The 17,178-nt window shown below is 36.1% G+C and overlaps 2 protein-coding genes across 2 annotated transcripts in view; one reads left to right on the top strand and one right to left on the bottom strand.

Annotated features, from left to right (window-relative positions):
- The window catches only part of LOC111515420 (HEAT repeat-containing protein 6), a 72,206-nt gene that overhangs the window by 39,853 nt on the left and 15,175 nt on the right, over positions 1-17,178 (top strand). The gene's annotated exons all lie outside the window — the stretch shown is intronic.
- LOC141480851 (piRNA biogenesis protein EXD1-like) lies at positions 14,838-15,725 on the bottom strand. Its single transcript, XM_074171571.1, has one exon. It carries the CDS (start codon positions 15,723-15,725, stop codon positions 14,838-14,840), a length of 888 nt encoding a protein of 295 aa, XP_074027672.1.

Raw genomic sequence — 17,178 nt, 5'->3', positions numbered from 1 at the left:
CCTTGACATCCATGTTGCAAAAATTTTGATAATATTCTAAACTTGTATGAGAATAAAATGTTTACCCACAAGAATAATTACCAGTGGAACTTTGAAAAGAATAATGAGTCTAGTAGATTAGTACTACTGTATTTATAGTGTTGCCCCCTCTCCTAATCAACTCATTATCATAGTAAATTCCCGTAATTTAATGAATACAGGTAAATATTGTAGAAGACAGGTACATTTTAGATAGGTACAATCAGAAATTTTAAAGATGGTCGTATTACTTCATCAACAGTTCAATATTTTGATTACCTAAGCTATTCAAAGAATCAGAAGAAAAATTAAATTCACAAAAATTTGTAAATAAAAATATCAATGTATGTTTATTCCAGATGTCAGAATTCTTTTTTCTGGGCATATTGTAGCTGTCATGAATGTTCCTAATAATTATGTTCAATAGGAGTAACATTGTGCTTCTTCCAACGACAAGTATTGCTAACATTTTTCGTAAGCTGGAACTAAAATTTATATTGAAAAAATATACCACCCGCCCATGCCATTCAAAGAAACTGCCGGCGTTCGGTAACTATTTAGTTTTCATGAGACTCGAATTGACTTCACATAAACTGTATAACCATGGCAACCATGCTTTTTCTTTAATGCCCGTGGCCATGTTTATTTTCTTCAATCCAATTTTTCATTCATTATCATTATTATACCATTATTTTCCACGCTGACGTATTCGAGACACCCCGTACATTTTTTTTCTTTAACGACGAGACACCCTGTATGACAGCCATATTTTTTTCTATTACGTTGGCAGACATATATTTTTCTTTAACGCCCGTGGCCATGTTTTTTTCTTTAATCCGGTTATTCGTTCATTATCAATATTATACCGTTATTTTTGTAATTCCACCGCGCCGTTGTCTGTCAAATGAATCTACTCGATGCTCATTCCATCCTTCTATGCATCAATCACGTCGCACACGTCTCTTTCCCACTCACTACACTAAGTACGTCCCCTAGGGAATACGTCCCAGTTCTCTCTTACCTCCTCTACTGTCTTTTTTTCTATCAAAAACAAATGCCCTTGAAAGGCCAAATGCTGGAAGACGAGCGAGTAGGAGTGAAACACATCTGTACTCACCTAACAAAAAAATAATGAATTGAAATAGAAAACTATTTATTACAAAACAAAATATAAAAGTAACATTATTCAGTAACGAATTCGTTCATGATGAACAACTACTTCCACAATAGTTCCGCCATACAAAAAGCGGCTAGTCCATCTCCATTTTTCCAGTGAACTGATTGATCACTTATTCAGGCTCTTCATTGCCTCATAAATTTCAAGGGACAGCACTTGACTCATTTGCTTTTTGAGAACGAAGAGGTAAGCCACTAGCTGGGCAGCATAACATTTCCCACTATCATGCAGAGGTCTTTCATCCCAATTAAATTCGGTAGTATTGCTATTTTCAAATAAGCATAAAGGAAATTTCAAGTACTTTACTACACAATCAGGCAAGGTCTTTCCCTGGGAGCGCACTCCATTATTGTTCTTCTCCGTGAGCAAGTCAGCAATCCGAGTGTCAAACACATTTCTAGTGAAGATATTATAATTACTGTGAAGAACGTCAACTAGTTGTCTGGCATGGTGTATGACTTTGCAGGTGTGTGGTGATTCAAATAGATTCTTCATTGCTTGATGAACGTGCCAATTCCTTAAAAGAACCGTGTCAAATAAGTATACACGTTTCCATGTGCATAGAGCGAGAAGTTTCACAGTAGCGGCCTGACTATTTTCCAATCCGAATGCTATGACTGCAATCGTTTCTGCTTCAGACAGTTTCTCAATGGCCTCATGATACTGTCTATCTTGTTGGTCCAAATAAACGTAATTAGTACACATGTCCTTCAATTGTCGGTATTCCTCTTCAGTTGACTCAATTTTCTTGTATTCTTTAGCACCGTCCACGTCCGCGGAACCTTTCAACTTATGAATTTTCTTGATTTCTTTTCGATAAAATGCACACACTCCTTGAAGTTCATTTGCGTGGTTCAAAAACTTTGTGTTCACCAATTCCATTCGATGTTTGCCTCCGGTCAAGTAGTTCCCTTCGACTGTATTATGATCATACAGTGTCAAAATTAGGTAGTCACCATGTTTGAAAACTTCATTATAAGGCACCTTGACATCCATGTTGCAAAAATTTTGATAATATTCTAAACTTGTATGAGAATAAAATGTTTACCCACAAGAATAATTACCAGTGGAACTTTGAAAAGAATAATGAGTCTAGTAGATTAGTACTACTGTATTTATAGTGTTGCCCCCTCTCCTAATCAACTCATTATCATAGTAAATTCCCGTAATTTAATGAATACAGGTAAATATTGTAGAAGACAGGTACATTTTAGATAGGTACAATCAGAAATTTTAAAGATGGTCGTATTACTTCATCAACAGTTCAATATTTTGATTACCTAAGCTATTCAAAGAATCAGAAGAAAAATTAAATTCACAAAAATTTGTAAATAAAAATATCAATGTATGTTTATTCCAGATGTCAGAATTCTTTTTTCTGGGCATATTGTAGCTGTCATGAATGTTCCTAATAATTATGTTCAATAGGAGTAACATTGTGCTTCTTCCAACGACAAGTATTGCTAACATTTTTCGTAAGCTGGAACTAAAATTTATATTGAAAAAATATACCACCCGCCCATGCCATTCAAAGAAACTGCCGGCGTTCGGTAACTATTTAGTTTTCATGAGACTCGAATTGACTTCACATAAACTGTATAACCATGGCAACCATGCTTTTTCTTTAATGCCCGTGGCCATGTTTATTTTCTTCAATCCAATTTTTCATTCATTATCATTATTATACCATTATTTTCCACGCTGACGTATTCGAGACACCCCGTACATTTTTTTTCTTTAACGACGAGACACCCTGTATGACAGCCATATTTTTTTCTATTACGTTGGCAGACATATATTTTTCTTTAACGCCCGTGGCCATGTTTTTTTCTTTTTTCCGGTTATTCGTTCATTATCAATATTATACCGTTATTTTTGTAATTCCACCGCGCCGTTGTCTGTCAAATGAATCTACTCGATGCTCATTCCATCCTTCTATGCATCAATCACGTCGCACACGTCTCTTTCCCACTCACTACACTAAGTACGTCCCCTAGGGAATACGTCCCAGTTCTCTCTTACCTCCTCTACTGTCTTTTTTTCTACCAAAAACAAATGCCCTTCGAAAGGCCAAATGCTGGAAGACGAGCGAGTAGGAGTGAAACACATCTGTACTCACCTAACAAAAAAATAATGAATTGAAATAGAAAACTATTTATTACAAAACAAAATATAAAAGTAACATTATTCAGTAACGAATTCGTTCATGATGAACAACTACTTCCACAATAGTTCCGCCATACAAAAAGCGGCTAGTCCATCTCCATTTTTCCAGTGAACTGATTGATCACTTATTCAGGCTCTTCATTGCCTCATAAATTTCAAGGGACAGCACTTGACTCATTTGCTTTTTGAGAACGAAGAGGTAAGCCACTAGCTGGGCAGCATAACATTTCCCACTATCATGCAGAGGTCTTTCATCCCAATTAAATTCGGTAGTATTGCTATTTTCAAATAAGCATAAAGGAAATTTCAAGTACTTTACTACACAATCAGGCAAGGTCTTTCCCTGGGAGCGCACTCCATTATTGTTCTTCTCCGTGAGCAAGTCAGCAATCCGAGTGTCAAACACATTTCTAGTGAAGATATTATAATTACTGTGAAGAACGTCAACTAGTTGTCTGGCATGGTGTATGACTTTGCAGGTGTGTGGTGATTCAAATAGATTCTTCATTGCTTGATGAACGTGCCAATTCCTTAAAAGAACCGTGTCAAATAAGTATACACGTTTCCATGTGCATAGAGCGAGAAGTTTCACAGTAGCGGCCTGACTATTTTCCAATCCGAATGCTATGACTGCAATCGTTTCTGCTTCAGACAGTTTCTCAATGGCCTCATGATACTGTCTATCTTGTTGGTCCAAATAAACGTAATTAGTACACATGTCCTTCAATTGTCGGTATTCCTCTTCAGTTGACTCAATTTTCTTGTATTCTTTAGCACCGTCCACGTCCGCGGAACCTTTCAACTTATGAATTTTCTTGATTTCTTTTCGATAAAATGCACACACTCCTTGAAGTTCATTTGCGTGGTTCAAAAACTTTGTGTTCACCAATTCCATTCGATGTTTGCCTCCGGTCAAGTAGTTCCCTTCGACTGTATTATGATCATACAGTGTCAAAATGAGGTAGTCACCATGTTTGAAAACTTCATTATAAGGCACCTTGACATCCATGTTGCAAAAATTTTGATAATATTCTAAACTTGTATGAGAATAAAATGTTTACCCACAAGAATAATTACCAGTGGAACTTTGAAAAGAATAATGAGTCTAGTAGATTAGTACTACTGTATTTATAGTGTTGCCCCCTCTCCTAATCAACTCATTATCATAGTAAATTCCCGTAATTTAATGAATACAGGTAAATATTGTAGAAGACAGGTACATTTTAGATAGGTACAATCAGAAATTTTAAAGATGGTCGTATTACTTCATCAACAGTTCAATATTTTGATTACCTAAGCTATTCAAAGAATCAGAAGAAAAATTAAATTCACAAAAATTTGTAAATAAAAATATCAATGTATGTTTATTCCAGATGTCAGAATTTTTTTTCTGGGCATATTGTAGCTGTCATGAATGTTCCTAATAATTATGTTCAATAGGAGTAACATTGTGCTTCTTCCAACGACAAGTATTGCTAACATTTTTCGTAAGCTGGAACTAAAATTTATATTGAAAAAATATACCACCCGCCCATGCCATTCAAAGAAACTGCCGGCGTTCGGTAACTATTTAGTTTTCATGAGACTCGAATTGACTTCACATAAACTGTATAACCATGGCAACCATGCTTTTTCTTTAATGCCCGTGGCCATGTTTATTTTCTTCAATCCAATTTTTCATTCATTATCATTATTATACCATTATTTTCCACGCTGACGTATTCGAGACACCCCGTACATTTTTTTTCTTTAACGACGAGACACCCTGTATGACAGCCATATTTTTTTCTATTACGTTGGCAGACATATATTTTTCTTTAACGCCCGTGGCCATGTTTTTTTCTTTAATCCGGTTATTCGTTCATTATCAATATTATACCGTTATTTTTGTAATTCCACCGCGCCGTTGTCTGTCAAATGAATCTACTCGATGCTCATTCCATCCTTCTATGCATCAATCACGTCGCACACGTCTCTTTCCCACTCACTACACTAAGTACGTCCCCTAGGGAATACGTCCCAGTTCTCTCTTACCTCCTCTACTGTCTTTTTTTCTACCAAAAACAAATGCCCTTTGAAAGGCCAAATGCTGGAAGACGAGCGAGTAGGAGTGAAACACATTTGTACTCACCTAACAAAAAAATAATGAATTGAAATAGAAAACTATTTATTATAAAGCAAAATATACAAGTAACATTATTCAGTAACGAATTCGTTCATGATGAACAACTAATTCCACAATAGTTCCGCCATACAAAAAGCGGCTAGTCCATCTCCATTTTTCCAGTGAACTGATTGATCACTTATTCAGGCTCTTCATTGCCTCATAAATTTCAAGGGACAGCACTTGACTCATTTGCTTTTTGAGAACGAAGAGGTAAGCCACTAGCTGGGCAGCATAACATTTCCCACTATCATGCAGAGGTCTTTCATCCCAATTAAATTCGGTAGTATTGCTATTTTCAAATAAGCATAAAGGAAATTTCAAGTACTTTACTACACAATCAGGCAAGGTCTTTCCCTGGGAGCGCACTCCATTATTGTTCTTCTCCGTGAGCAAGTCAGCAATCCGAGTGTCAAACACATTTCTAGTGAAGATATTATAATTACTGTGAAGAACGTCAACTAGTTGTCTGGCATGGTGTATGACTTTGCAGGTGTGTGGTGATTCAAATAGATTCTTCATTGCTTGATGAACGTGCCAATTCCTTAAAATAACCGTGTCAAATAAGTATACACGTTTCCATGTGCATAGAGCGAGAAGTTTCACAGTAGCGGCCTGACTATTTTCCAATCCGAATGCTATGACTGCAATCGTTTCTGCTTCAGACAGTTTTTCAATGGCCTCATGATACTGTCTATCTTGTTGGTCCAAATAAACGTAATTAGTACACATGTCCTTCAATTGTCGGTATTCCTCTTCAGTTGACTCAATTTTCTTGTATTCTTTAGCACCGTCCACGTCCGCGGAACCTTTCAACTTATGAATTTTCTTGATTTCTTTTCGATAAAATGCACACACTCCTTGAAGTTCATTTGCGTGGTTCAGAAACTTTGTGTTCACCAATTCCATTCGATGTTTGCCTCCGGTCAAGTAGTTCCCTTCGACTGTATTATGATCATACAGTGTCAAAATTAGGTAGTCACCATGTTTGAAAACTTCATTATAAGGCACCTTGACATCCATGTTGCAAAAATTTTGATAATATTCTAAACTTGTATGAGAATAAAATGTTTACCCACAAGAATAATTACCAGTGGAACTTTGAAAAGAATAATGAGTCTAGTAGATTAGTACTACTGTATTTATAGTGTTGCCCCCTCTCCTAATCAACTCATTATCATAGTAAATTCCCGTAATTTAATGAATACAGGTAAATATTGTAGAAGACAGGTACATTTTAGATAGGTACAATCAGAAATTTTAAAGATGGTCGTATTACTTCATCAACAGTTCAATATTTTGATTACCTAAGCTATTCAAAGAATCAGAAGAAAAATTAAATTCACAAAAATTTGTAAATAAAAATATCAATGTATGTTTATTCCAGATGTCAGAATTCTTTTTTCTGGGCATATTGTAGCTGTCATGAATGTTCCTAATAATTATGTTCAATAGGAGTAACATTGTGCTTCTTCCAACGACAAGTATTGCTAACATTTTTCGTAAGCTGGAACTAAAATTTATATTGAAAAAATATACCACCCGCCCATGCCATTCAAAGAAACTGCCGGCGTTCGGTAACTATTTAGTTTTCATGAGACTCGAATTGACTTCACATAAACTGTATAACCATGGCAACCATGCTTTTTCTTCAATGCCCGTGGCCATGTTTATTTTCTTCAATCCAATTTTTCATTCATTATCATTATTATACCATTATTTTCCACGCTGACGTATTCGAGACACCCCGTACATTTTTTTTCTTTAACGACGAGACACCCTGTATGACAGCCATATTTTTTTCTATTACGTTGGCAGACATATATTTTTTTAACGCCCGTGGTCATGTTTTTTTCTTTAAACTGGTTATTCGTTCATTATCAATATTATACCGTTATTTTTGTAATTCCACCGCGCCGTTGTCTGTCAAATGAATCTACTCGATGCTCATTCCATCATTCTATGCATCAATCACGTCGCACACGTCTCTTTCTCACTCACTACACTAAGTACGTCCCCTAGGGAATACGTCCCAGTTCTCTCTTACCTCCTCTACTGTCTTTTTTTCTATCAAAAACAAATGCCCTTTGAAAGGCCAAATGCTGGAAGACGAGCGAGTAGGAGTGAAACACATCTGTACTCACCTAACAAAAAAATAATGAATTGAAATAGAAAACTATTTATTACAAAACAAAATATAAAAGTAACATTATTCAGTAACGAATTCGTTCATGATGAACAACTACTTCCACAATAGTTCCGCCATACAAAAAGCGGCTAGTCCATCTCCATTTTTCCAGTGAACTGATTGATCACTTATTCAGGCTCTTCATTGCCTCATAAATTTCAAGGGACAGCACTTGACTCATTTGCTTTTTGAGAACGAAGAGGTAAGCCACTAGCTGGGCAGCATAACATTTCCCACTATCATGCAGAGGTCTTTCATTCCAATTAAATTCGGTAGTATTGCTATTTTCAAATAAGCATAAAGGAAATTTCAAGTACTTTACTACACAATCAGGCAAGGTCTTTCCCTGGGAGCGCACTCCATTATTGTTCTTCTCCGTGAGCAAGTCAGCAATCCGAGTGTCAAACACATTTCTAGTGAAGATATTATAATTACTGTGAAGAACGTCAACTAGTTGTCTGGCATGGTGTATGACTTTGCAGGTGTGCGGTGATTCAAATAGATTCTTCATTGCTTGATGAACGTGCCAATTCCTTAAAAGAACCGTGTCAAATAAGTATACACGTTTCCATGTGCATAGAGCGAGAAGTTTCACAGTAGCGGCCTGACTATTTTCCAATCCGAATGCTATGACTGCAATCGTTTCTGCTTCAGACAGTTTCTCAATGGCCTCATGATACTGTCTATTATGTTGGCCCAAATAAACGTAATTAGTACACATGTCCTTCAATTGTCGGTATTCTTCTTCAGTTGACTCAATTTTCTTGTATTCTTTAGCACCGTCCACGTCCGCGGAACCTTTCAACTTATGAATTTTCTTGATTTCTTTTCGATAAAATGCACACACTCCTTGAAGTTCATTTGCGTGGTTCAGAAACTTTGTGTTCACCAATTCCATTCGATGTTTGCCTCCGGTCAAGTAGTTCCCTTCGACTGTATTATGATCATACAGTGTCAAAATGAGGTAGTCACCATGTTTGAAAACTTCATTATAAGGCACCTTGACATCCATATTGCAAAAATTTTGATAATATTCTAAACTTGTATAAGAATAAAATGTTTACCCACAAGAATAATCACCAGTGGAACTTTGAAAAGAATAATGAGTCTAGTAGATTAGTACTACTGTATTTATAGTGTTGCCCCCTCTCCTAATCAACTCATTATCATAGTAAATTCCCTTAATTTAATGAATACAGGTAGATATTGTAGAAGACAGGTACATTTCAGACAGGTACAATCAGAAATTTCAAAGATGGTCGTATTACTTCATCAACAGTTCATTATTTTGTTTACCTAAACTATTCAAAGAATCAGAAGGAAAATTAAATTCACAAAAATTTGTAAATAAAAATATCAATGTATGTTTATTCCAGATGTCAGAATTCTTTTTTCTGGGCATATTTTAGCTGTCATGAATGTTCCTAATAATTATGTTCAATAGGAGTAACATTGTGCTTCTTCCAACGACAAGTATTGCTAACATTTTTCGTAAGCTGGATTAAATACTTCTAGCGGAGTTTAACGCCGAAGTAGTAAAATATTTTGAGATACAAACCAAAGTTATTTTTTTCATGTTATCGGCATCAGTCATTCGCTACGTCATCTGGGTATGCAATTATAATAACTCCTCGAGCCACCTATAACGTAGCAAAGCTTTTCGTATTCTGGCAGCCACGTAACGTTGTAGAGTCATCCCAACTTCAATTCGATAAATTTTTCACAATTTTTAATAAAATACAGCCAATGCGCTTTTCACCACTGAACAAGAGATCAATCTTTCCAAATTTTTAATTCATTACTGAAATAATTTCACTGCCGTTTGTACAGGCGATACTGTAGTTTACGAATCCATCGTTCTTCTATGATAGATTCTCAATAAATGAAAATTTCGATGAGAAAAACTACAAAAATGGATAGACAAATTCAATAGTCAACAATAAAATCCGTGTTGGTTTACGAAAACTGAAATTTATATTGAAATAATATACCACGCCGCCCATGCCATTCAAAGAAACTGCCGACGTTCGGTAACTATTTAGTTTTCATGAGACTCGAATTGACTTCACATAAACTATATATCCATGGTAATCATGCTTGTTCTTTAATGCCCGTGGCCATGTTTATTTTCTTCAATCCAATTTTTCATTCATTATCATTATTATACCATTATTTTCCACGCTGACGTATTCGAGACACCCCGTAAATTTTTTTTCTTTAACGACGAGACACCCTGTATGACAGCCATATTTTTTTCTATTACGTTGGCAGACATATATTTTTCTTTAACGCCCGTGGTCATGTTTTTTTCTTTAAACTGGTTATTCGTTCATTATCAATATTATACCGTTATTTTTGTAATTCCACCGCGCCGTTGTCTGTCAAATGAATCTACTCGATGCTCATTCCATCATTCTATGCATCAATCACGTCGCACACGTCTCTTTCTCACTCACTACACTAAGTACGTCCCCTAGGGAATACGTCCCAGTTCTCTCTTACCTCCTCTACTGTCTTTTTTTCTATCAAAAACAAATGCCCTTTGAAAGGCCAAATGCTGGAAGACGAGCGAGTAGGAGTGAAACACATCTGTACTCACCTAACAAAAAAATAATGAATTGAAATAGAAAACTATTTATTACAAAACAAAATATAAAAGTAACATTATTCAGTAACGAATTCGTTCATGATGAACAACTACTTCCACAATAGTTCCGCCATACAAAAAGCGGCTAGTCCATCTCCATTTTTCCAGTGAACTGATTGATCACTTATTCAGGCTCTTCATTGCCTCATAAATTTCAAGGGACAGCACTTGACTCATTTGCTTTTTGAGAACGAAGAGGTGAGCCACTAGCTGGGCAGCATAACATTTCCCACTATCATGCAGAGGTCTTTCATCCCAATTAAATTCGGTAGTATTGCTATTTTCAAATAAGCATAAAGGAAATTTCAAGTACTTTACTACACAATCAGGCAAGGTCTTTCCCTGGGAGCGCACTCCATTATTGTTCTTCTCCGTGAGCAAGTCAGCAGTCCGAGTGTCAAACACATTTCTAGTGAAGATATTATAATTACTGTGAAGAACGTCAACTAGTTGTCTGGCATGGTGTATGACTTTGCAGGTGTGTGGTGATTCAAATAGATTCTTCATTGCTTGATGAACGTGCCAATTCCTTAAAAGAACCGTGTCAAATAAGTATACACGTTTCCATGTGCATAGAGCGAGAAGTTTCACAGTAGCGGCCTGACTATTTTCCAATCCGAATGCTATGACTGCAATCGTTTCTGCTTCAGACAGTTTCTCAATGGCCTCATGATACTGTCTATCCTGTTGGTCCAAATAAACGTAATTAGTACACATGTCCTTCAATTGTCGGTATTCCTCTTCAGTTGACTCAATTTTCTTGTATTCTTTAGCACCGTCCACGTCCGCGGAACCTTTCAACTTATGAATTTTCTTGATTTCTTTTCGATAAAATGCACACACTCCTTGAAGTTCATTTGCGTGGTTCAGAAACTTTGTGTTCACCAATTCCATTCGATGTTTGCCTCCGGTCAAGTAGTTCCCTTCGACTGTATTATGATCATACAGTGTCAAAATTAGGTAGTCACCATGTTTGAAAACTTCATTATAAGGCACCTTGACATCCATGTTGCAAAAATTTTGATAATATTCTAAACTTGTATGAGAATAAAATGTTTACCCACAAGAATAATTACCAGTGGAACTTTGAAAAGAATAATGAGTCTAGTAGATTAGTACTACTGTATTTATAGTGTTGCCCCCTCTCCTAATCAACTCATTATCATAGTAAATTCCCGTAATTTAATGAATACAGGTAAATATTGTAGAAGACAGGTACATTTTAGATAGGTACAATCAGAAATTTTAAAGATGGTCGTATTACTTCATCAACAGTTCAATATTTTGATTACCTAAGCTATTCAAAGAATCAGAAGAAAAAATAAATTCACAAAAATTTGTAAATAAAAATATCAATGTATGTTTATTCCAGATGTCAGAATTCTTTTTTCTGGGCATATTGTAGCTGTCATGAATGTTCCTAATAATTATGTTCAATAGGAGTAACATTGTGCTTCTTCCAACGACAAGTATTGCTAACATTTTTCGTAAGCTGGAACTAAAATTTATATTGAAAAAATATACCACCCGCCCATGCCATACAAAGAAACTGCCGGCGTTCGGTAACTATTTAGTTTTCATGAGACTCGAATTGACTTCACATAAACTGTATAACCATGGCAACCATGCTTTTTCTTTAATGCCCGTGGCCATGTTTATTTTCTTCAATCCAATTTTTCATTCATTATCATTATTATACCATTATTTTCCACGCTGACGTATTCGAGACACCCCGTACATTTTTTTTCTTTAACGACGAGACACCCTGTATGACAGCCATATTTTTTTCTATTACGTTGGCAGACATATATTTTTCTTTAACGCCCGTGGCCATGTTTTTTTCTTTTTTCCGGTTATTCGTTCATTATCAATATTATACCGTTATTTTTGTAATTCCACCGCGCCGTTGTCTGTCAAATGAATCTACTCGATGCTCATTCCATCCTTCTATGCATCAATCACGTCGCACACGTCTCTTTCCCACTCACTACACTAAGTACGTCCCCTAGGGAATACGTCCCAGTTCTCTCTTACCTCCTCTACTGTCTTTTTTTCTACCAAAAACAAATGCCCTTCGAAAGGCCAAATGCTGGAAGACGAGCGAGTAGGAGTGAAACACATTTGTACTCACCTTACAAAAAAATAATGAATTGAAATAGAAAACTATTTATTATAAAGCAAAATATACAAGTAACATTATTCAGTAACGAATTCGTTCATGATGAACAACTACTTCCACAATAGTTCCGCCATACAAAAAGCGGCTAGTCCATCTCCATTTTTCCAGTGAACTGATTGATCACTTATTCAGGCTCTTCATTGCCTCATAAATTTCAAGGGACAGCACTTGACTCATTTGCTTTTTGAGAACGAAGAGGTAAGCCACTAGCTGGGCAGCATAACATTTCCCACTATCATGCAGAGGTCTTTCATCCCAATTAAATTCGGTAGTATTGCTATTTTCAAATAAGCATAAAGGAAATTTCAAGTACTTTACTACACAATCAGGCAAGGTCTTTCCCTGGGAGCGCATTCCATTATTGTTCTTCTCCGTGAGCAAGTCAGCAATCCGAGTGTCAAACACATTTCTAGTGAAGATATTATAATTACTATGAAGAACGTCAACTAGTTGTCTGGCATGGTGCATGACTTTGCAGGTGTGTGGTGATTCAAATAGATTCTTCATTGCTTGATGAACGTGCCAATTCCTTAAAAGAACCGTGTCAAATAAGTATACACGTTTCCATGTGCATAGAGCGAGAAGTTTCACAGTAGCGGCCTGACTATTTTCCAATCCGAATGCTATGACTGCAATCGTTTCTGCTTCAGACAGTTTTTCAATGGCCTCATGATACTGTCTATCTTGTTGGTCCAAATAAACGTAATTAGTACACATGTCCTTCAATTGTCGGTATTCCTCTTCAGTTGACTCAATTTTCTTGTATTCTTTAGCACCGTCCACGTCCGCGGAACCTTTCAACTTATGAATTTTCTTGATTTCTTTTCGATAAAATGCACACACTCCTTGAAGTTCATTTGCGTGGTTCAGAAACTTTGTGTTCACCAATTCCATTCGATGTTTGCCTCCGGTCAAGTAGTTCCCTTCGACTGTATTATGATCATACAGTGTCAAAATGAGGTAGTCACCATGTTTGAAAACTTCATTATAAGGCACCTTGACATCCATGTTGCAAAAATTTTGATAATATTCTAAACTTGTATGAGAATAAAATGTTTACCCACAAGAATAATTACCAGTGGAACTTTGAAAAGAATAATGAGTCCAGTAGATTAGTACTACTGTATTTATAGTGTTGCCCCCTCTCCTAATCAACTCATTATCATAGTAAATTCCCGTAATTTAATGAATACAGGTAAATATTGTAGAAGACAGGTACATTTTAGATAGGTACAATCAGAAATTTTAAAGATGGTCGTATTACTTCATCAACAGTTCAATATTTTGATTACCTAAGCTATTCAAAGAATCAGAAGAAAAATTAAATTCACAGAAATTTTAAATAAAAATATCAATGTATGTTTATTCCAGATGTCAGAATTCTTTTTTCTGGGCATATTGTAGCTGTCATGAATGTTCCTAATAATTATGTTCAATAGGAGTAACATTGTGCTTCTTCCAACGACAAGTATTGCTAACATTTTTCGTAAGCTGGAACTAAAATTTATATTGAAAAAATATACCACCCGCCCATGCCATTCAAAGAAACTGCCGGCGTTCGGTAACTATTTAGTTTTCATGAGACTCGAATTGACTTCACATAAACTGTATAACCATGGCAACCATGCTTTTTCTTTAATGCCCGTGGCCATGTTTATTTTCTTCAATCCAATTTTTCATTCATTATCATTATTATACCATTATTTTCCACGCTGACGTATTCGAGACACCCCGTACATTTTTTTTCTTTAACGACGAGACACCCTGTATGACAGCCATATTTTTTTCTATTACGTTGGCAGACATATATTTTTCTTTAACGCCCGTGGCCATGTTTTTTTCTTTTTTCCGGTTATTCGTTCATTATCAATATTATACCGTTATTTTTGTAATTCCACCGCGCCGTTGTCTGTCAAATGAATCTACTCGATGCTCATTCCATCCTTCTATGCATCAATCACGTCGCACACGTCTCTTTCCCACTCACTACACTAAGTACGTCCCCTAGGGAATACGTCCCAGTTCTCTCTTACCTCCTCTACTGTCTTTTTTTCTACCAAAAACAAATGCCCTTCGAAAGGCCAAATGCTGGAAGACGAGCGAGTAGGAGTGAAACACATTTGTACTCACCTAACAAAAAAATAATGAATTGAAATAGAAAACTATTTATTATAAAGCAAAATATACAAGTAACATTATTCAGTAACGAATTCGTTCATGATGAACAACTAATTCCACAATAGTTCCGCCATACAAAAAGCGGCTAGTCCATCTCCTTTTTTCCAATGAACTGATTGATCACTTATTCAGGCTCTTCATTGCCTCATAAATTTCAAGGGACAGCACTTGACTCATTTGCTTTTTGAGAACGAAGAGGTAAGCCACTAGCTGGGCAGCATAACATTTCCCACTATCATGCAGAGGTCTTTCATCCCAATTAAATTCGGTAGTATTGCTATTTTCAAATAAGCATAAAGGAAATTTCAAGTACTTTACTACACAATCAGGCAAGGTCTTTCCCTGGGAGCGCACTCCATTATTGTTCTTCTCCGTGAGCAAGTCAGCAATCCGAGTGTCAAACACATTTCTAGTGAAGATATTATAATTACTGTGAAGAACGTCAACTAGTTGTCTGGCATGGTGCATGACTTTGCAGGTGTGTGGTGATTCAAATAGATTCTTCATTGCTTGATGAACGTGCCAATTCCTTAAAAGAACCGTGTCAAATAAGTATACACGTTTCCATGTGCATAGAGCGAAAAGTTTCACAGTAGCGGCCTGACTATTTTCCAATCCGAATGCTATGACTGCAATCGTTTCTGCTTCAGACAGTTTGTCAATGGCCTCATGATACTGTCTATCTTGTTGGTCCAAATAAACGTAATTAGTACACATGTCCTTCAATTGTCGGTATTCCTCTTCAGTTGACTCAATTTTCTTGTATTCTTTAGCACCGTCCACGTCCGTGGAACCTTTCAACTTATGAATTTTCTTGATTTCTTTTCGATAAAATGCACACACCCCTTGAAGTTCATTTGCGTGGTTCAGAAACTTTGTGTTCACCAATTCCATTCGATGTTTGCCTCCGGTCAAGTAGTTCCCTTCGACTGTATTATGATCATACAGTGTCAAAATGAGGTAGTCACCATGTTTGAAAACTTCATTATAAGGCACCTTGACATCCATGTTGCAAAAATTTTGATAATATTCTAAACTTGTATAAGAATAAAATGTTTACCCACAAGAATAATTACCAGTGGAACTTTGAAAAGAATAATGAGTCTAGTAGATTAGTACTACTGTATTTATAGTGATGCCCCCTCTCCTAATCAACTCATTATCATAGTAAATTCCCGTAATTTAATGAATACAGGTAAATATTGTAGAAGACAGGTACATTTTAGATAGGTACATTTTAGATAGGTACAATCAGAAATTTTAAAGATGGTCGTATTACTTCATCAACAGTTCAATATTTTGATTACCTAAGCTATTCAAAGAATCAGAAGAAAAATTAAATTCACAAAAATTTGTAAATAAAAATATCAATGTATGTTTATTCCAGATGTCAGAATTCTTTTTTCTGGGCATATTGTAGCTGTCATGAATGTTCCTAATAATTATGTTCAATAGGAGTAACATTGTGCTTCTTCCAACGACAAGTATTGCTAACATTTTTCGTAAGCTGGAACTAAAATTTATATTGAAAAAATATACCACCCGCCCATGCCATTCAAAGAAACTGCCGGCGTTCGGTAACTATTTAGTTTTCATGAGACTCGAATTGACTTCACATAAACTGTATAACCATGGCAACCATGCTTTTTCTTTAATGCCCGTGGCCATGTTTATTTTCTTCAATCCAATTTTTCATTCATTATCATTATTATACCATTATTTTCCACGCTGACGTATTCGAGACACCCCGTACATTTTTTTTCTTTAACGACGAGACACCCTGTATGACAGCCATATTTTTTTCTATTACGTTGGCAGACATATATTTTTTTTAACGCCCGTGGTCATGTTTTTTTCTTTAAACTGGTTATTCGTTCATTATCAATATTATACCGTTATTTTTGTAATTCCACCGCGCCGTTGTCTGTCAAATGAATCTACTCGATGCTCATTCCATCATTCTATGCATCAATCACGTCGCACACGTCTCTTTCTCACTCACTACACTAAGTACGTCCCCTAGGGAATACGTCCCAGTTCTCTCTTACCTCCTCTACTGTCTTTTTTTCTATCAAAAACAAATGCCCTTTGAAAGGCCAAATGCTGGAAGACGAGCGAGTAGGAGTGAAACACATCTGTACTCACCTAACAAAAAAATAATGAATTGAAATAGAAAACTATTTATTACAAAACAAAATATAAAAGTAACATTATTCAGTAACGAATTCGTTCATGATGAACAACTACTTCCACAATAGTTCCGCCATACAAAAAGCGGCTAGTCCATCTCCATTTTTCCAGTGAACTGATTGATCACTTATTCAGGCTCTTCATTGCCTCATAAATTTCAAGGGACAGCACTTGACTCATTTGCTTTTTGAGAACGAAGAGGTAAGCCACTAGCTGGGCAGCATAACATTTCCCACTATCATGCAGAGGTCTTTCATCCCAATTAAATTCG

This window comes from Leptinotarsa decemlineata, unplaced genomic scaffold (assembly GCF_025532065.1).
Source record: "Leptinotarsa decemlineata unplaced genomic scaffold, Ldec_3_MD MMD2_tig00000010_RagTag_RagTag, whole genome shotgun sequence".
Lineage (NCBI taxonomy): Eukaryota > Metazoa > Arthropoda > Insecta > Coleoptera > Chrysomelidae > Leptinotarsa > Leptinotarsa decemlineata.
The sequence above is the reverse complement of the archived record's forward strand: the minus strand, read 5'-3'. Positions and strand labels throughout refer to the sequence as shown.

Coding starts and splice junctions, on each gene's coding strand:
- LOC141480851 (XM_074171571.1), bottom strand. CDS start 15,725: ATGGATGTCAAGGTGCCTTATAATGAAGTTTTCAAACATGGTGACTAC.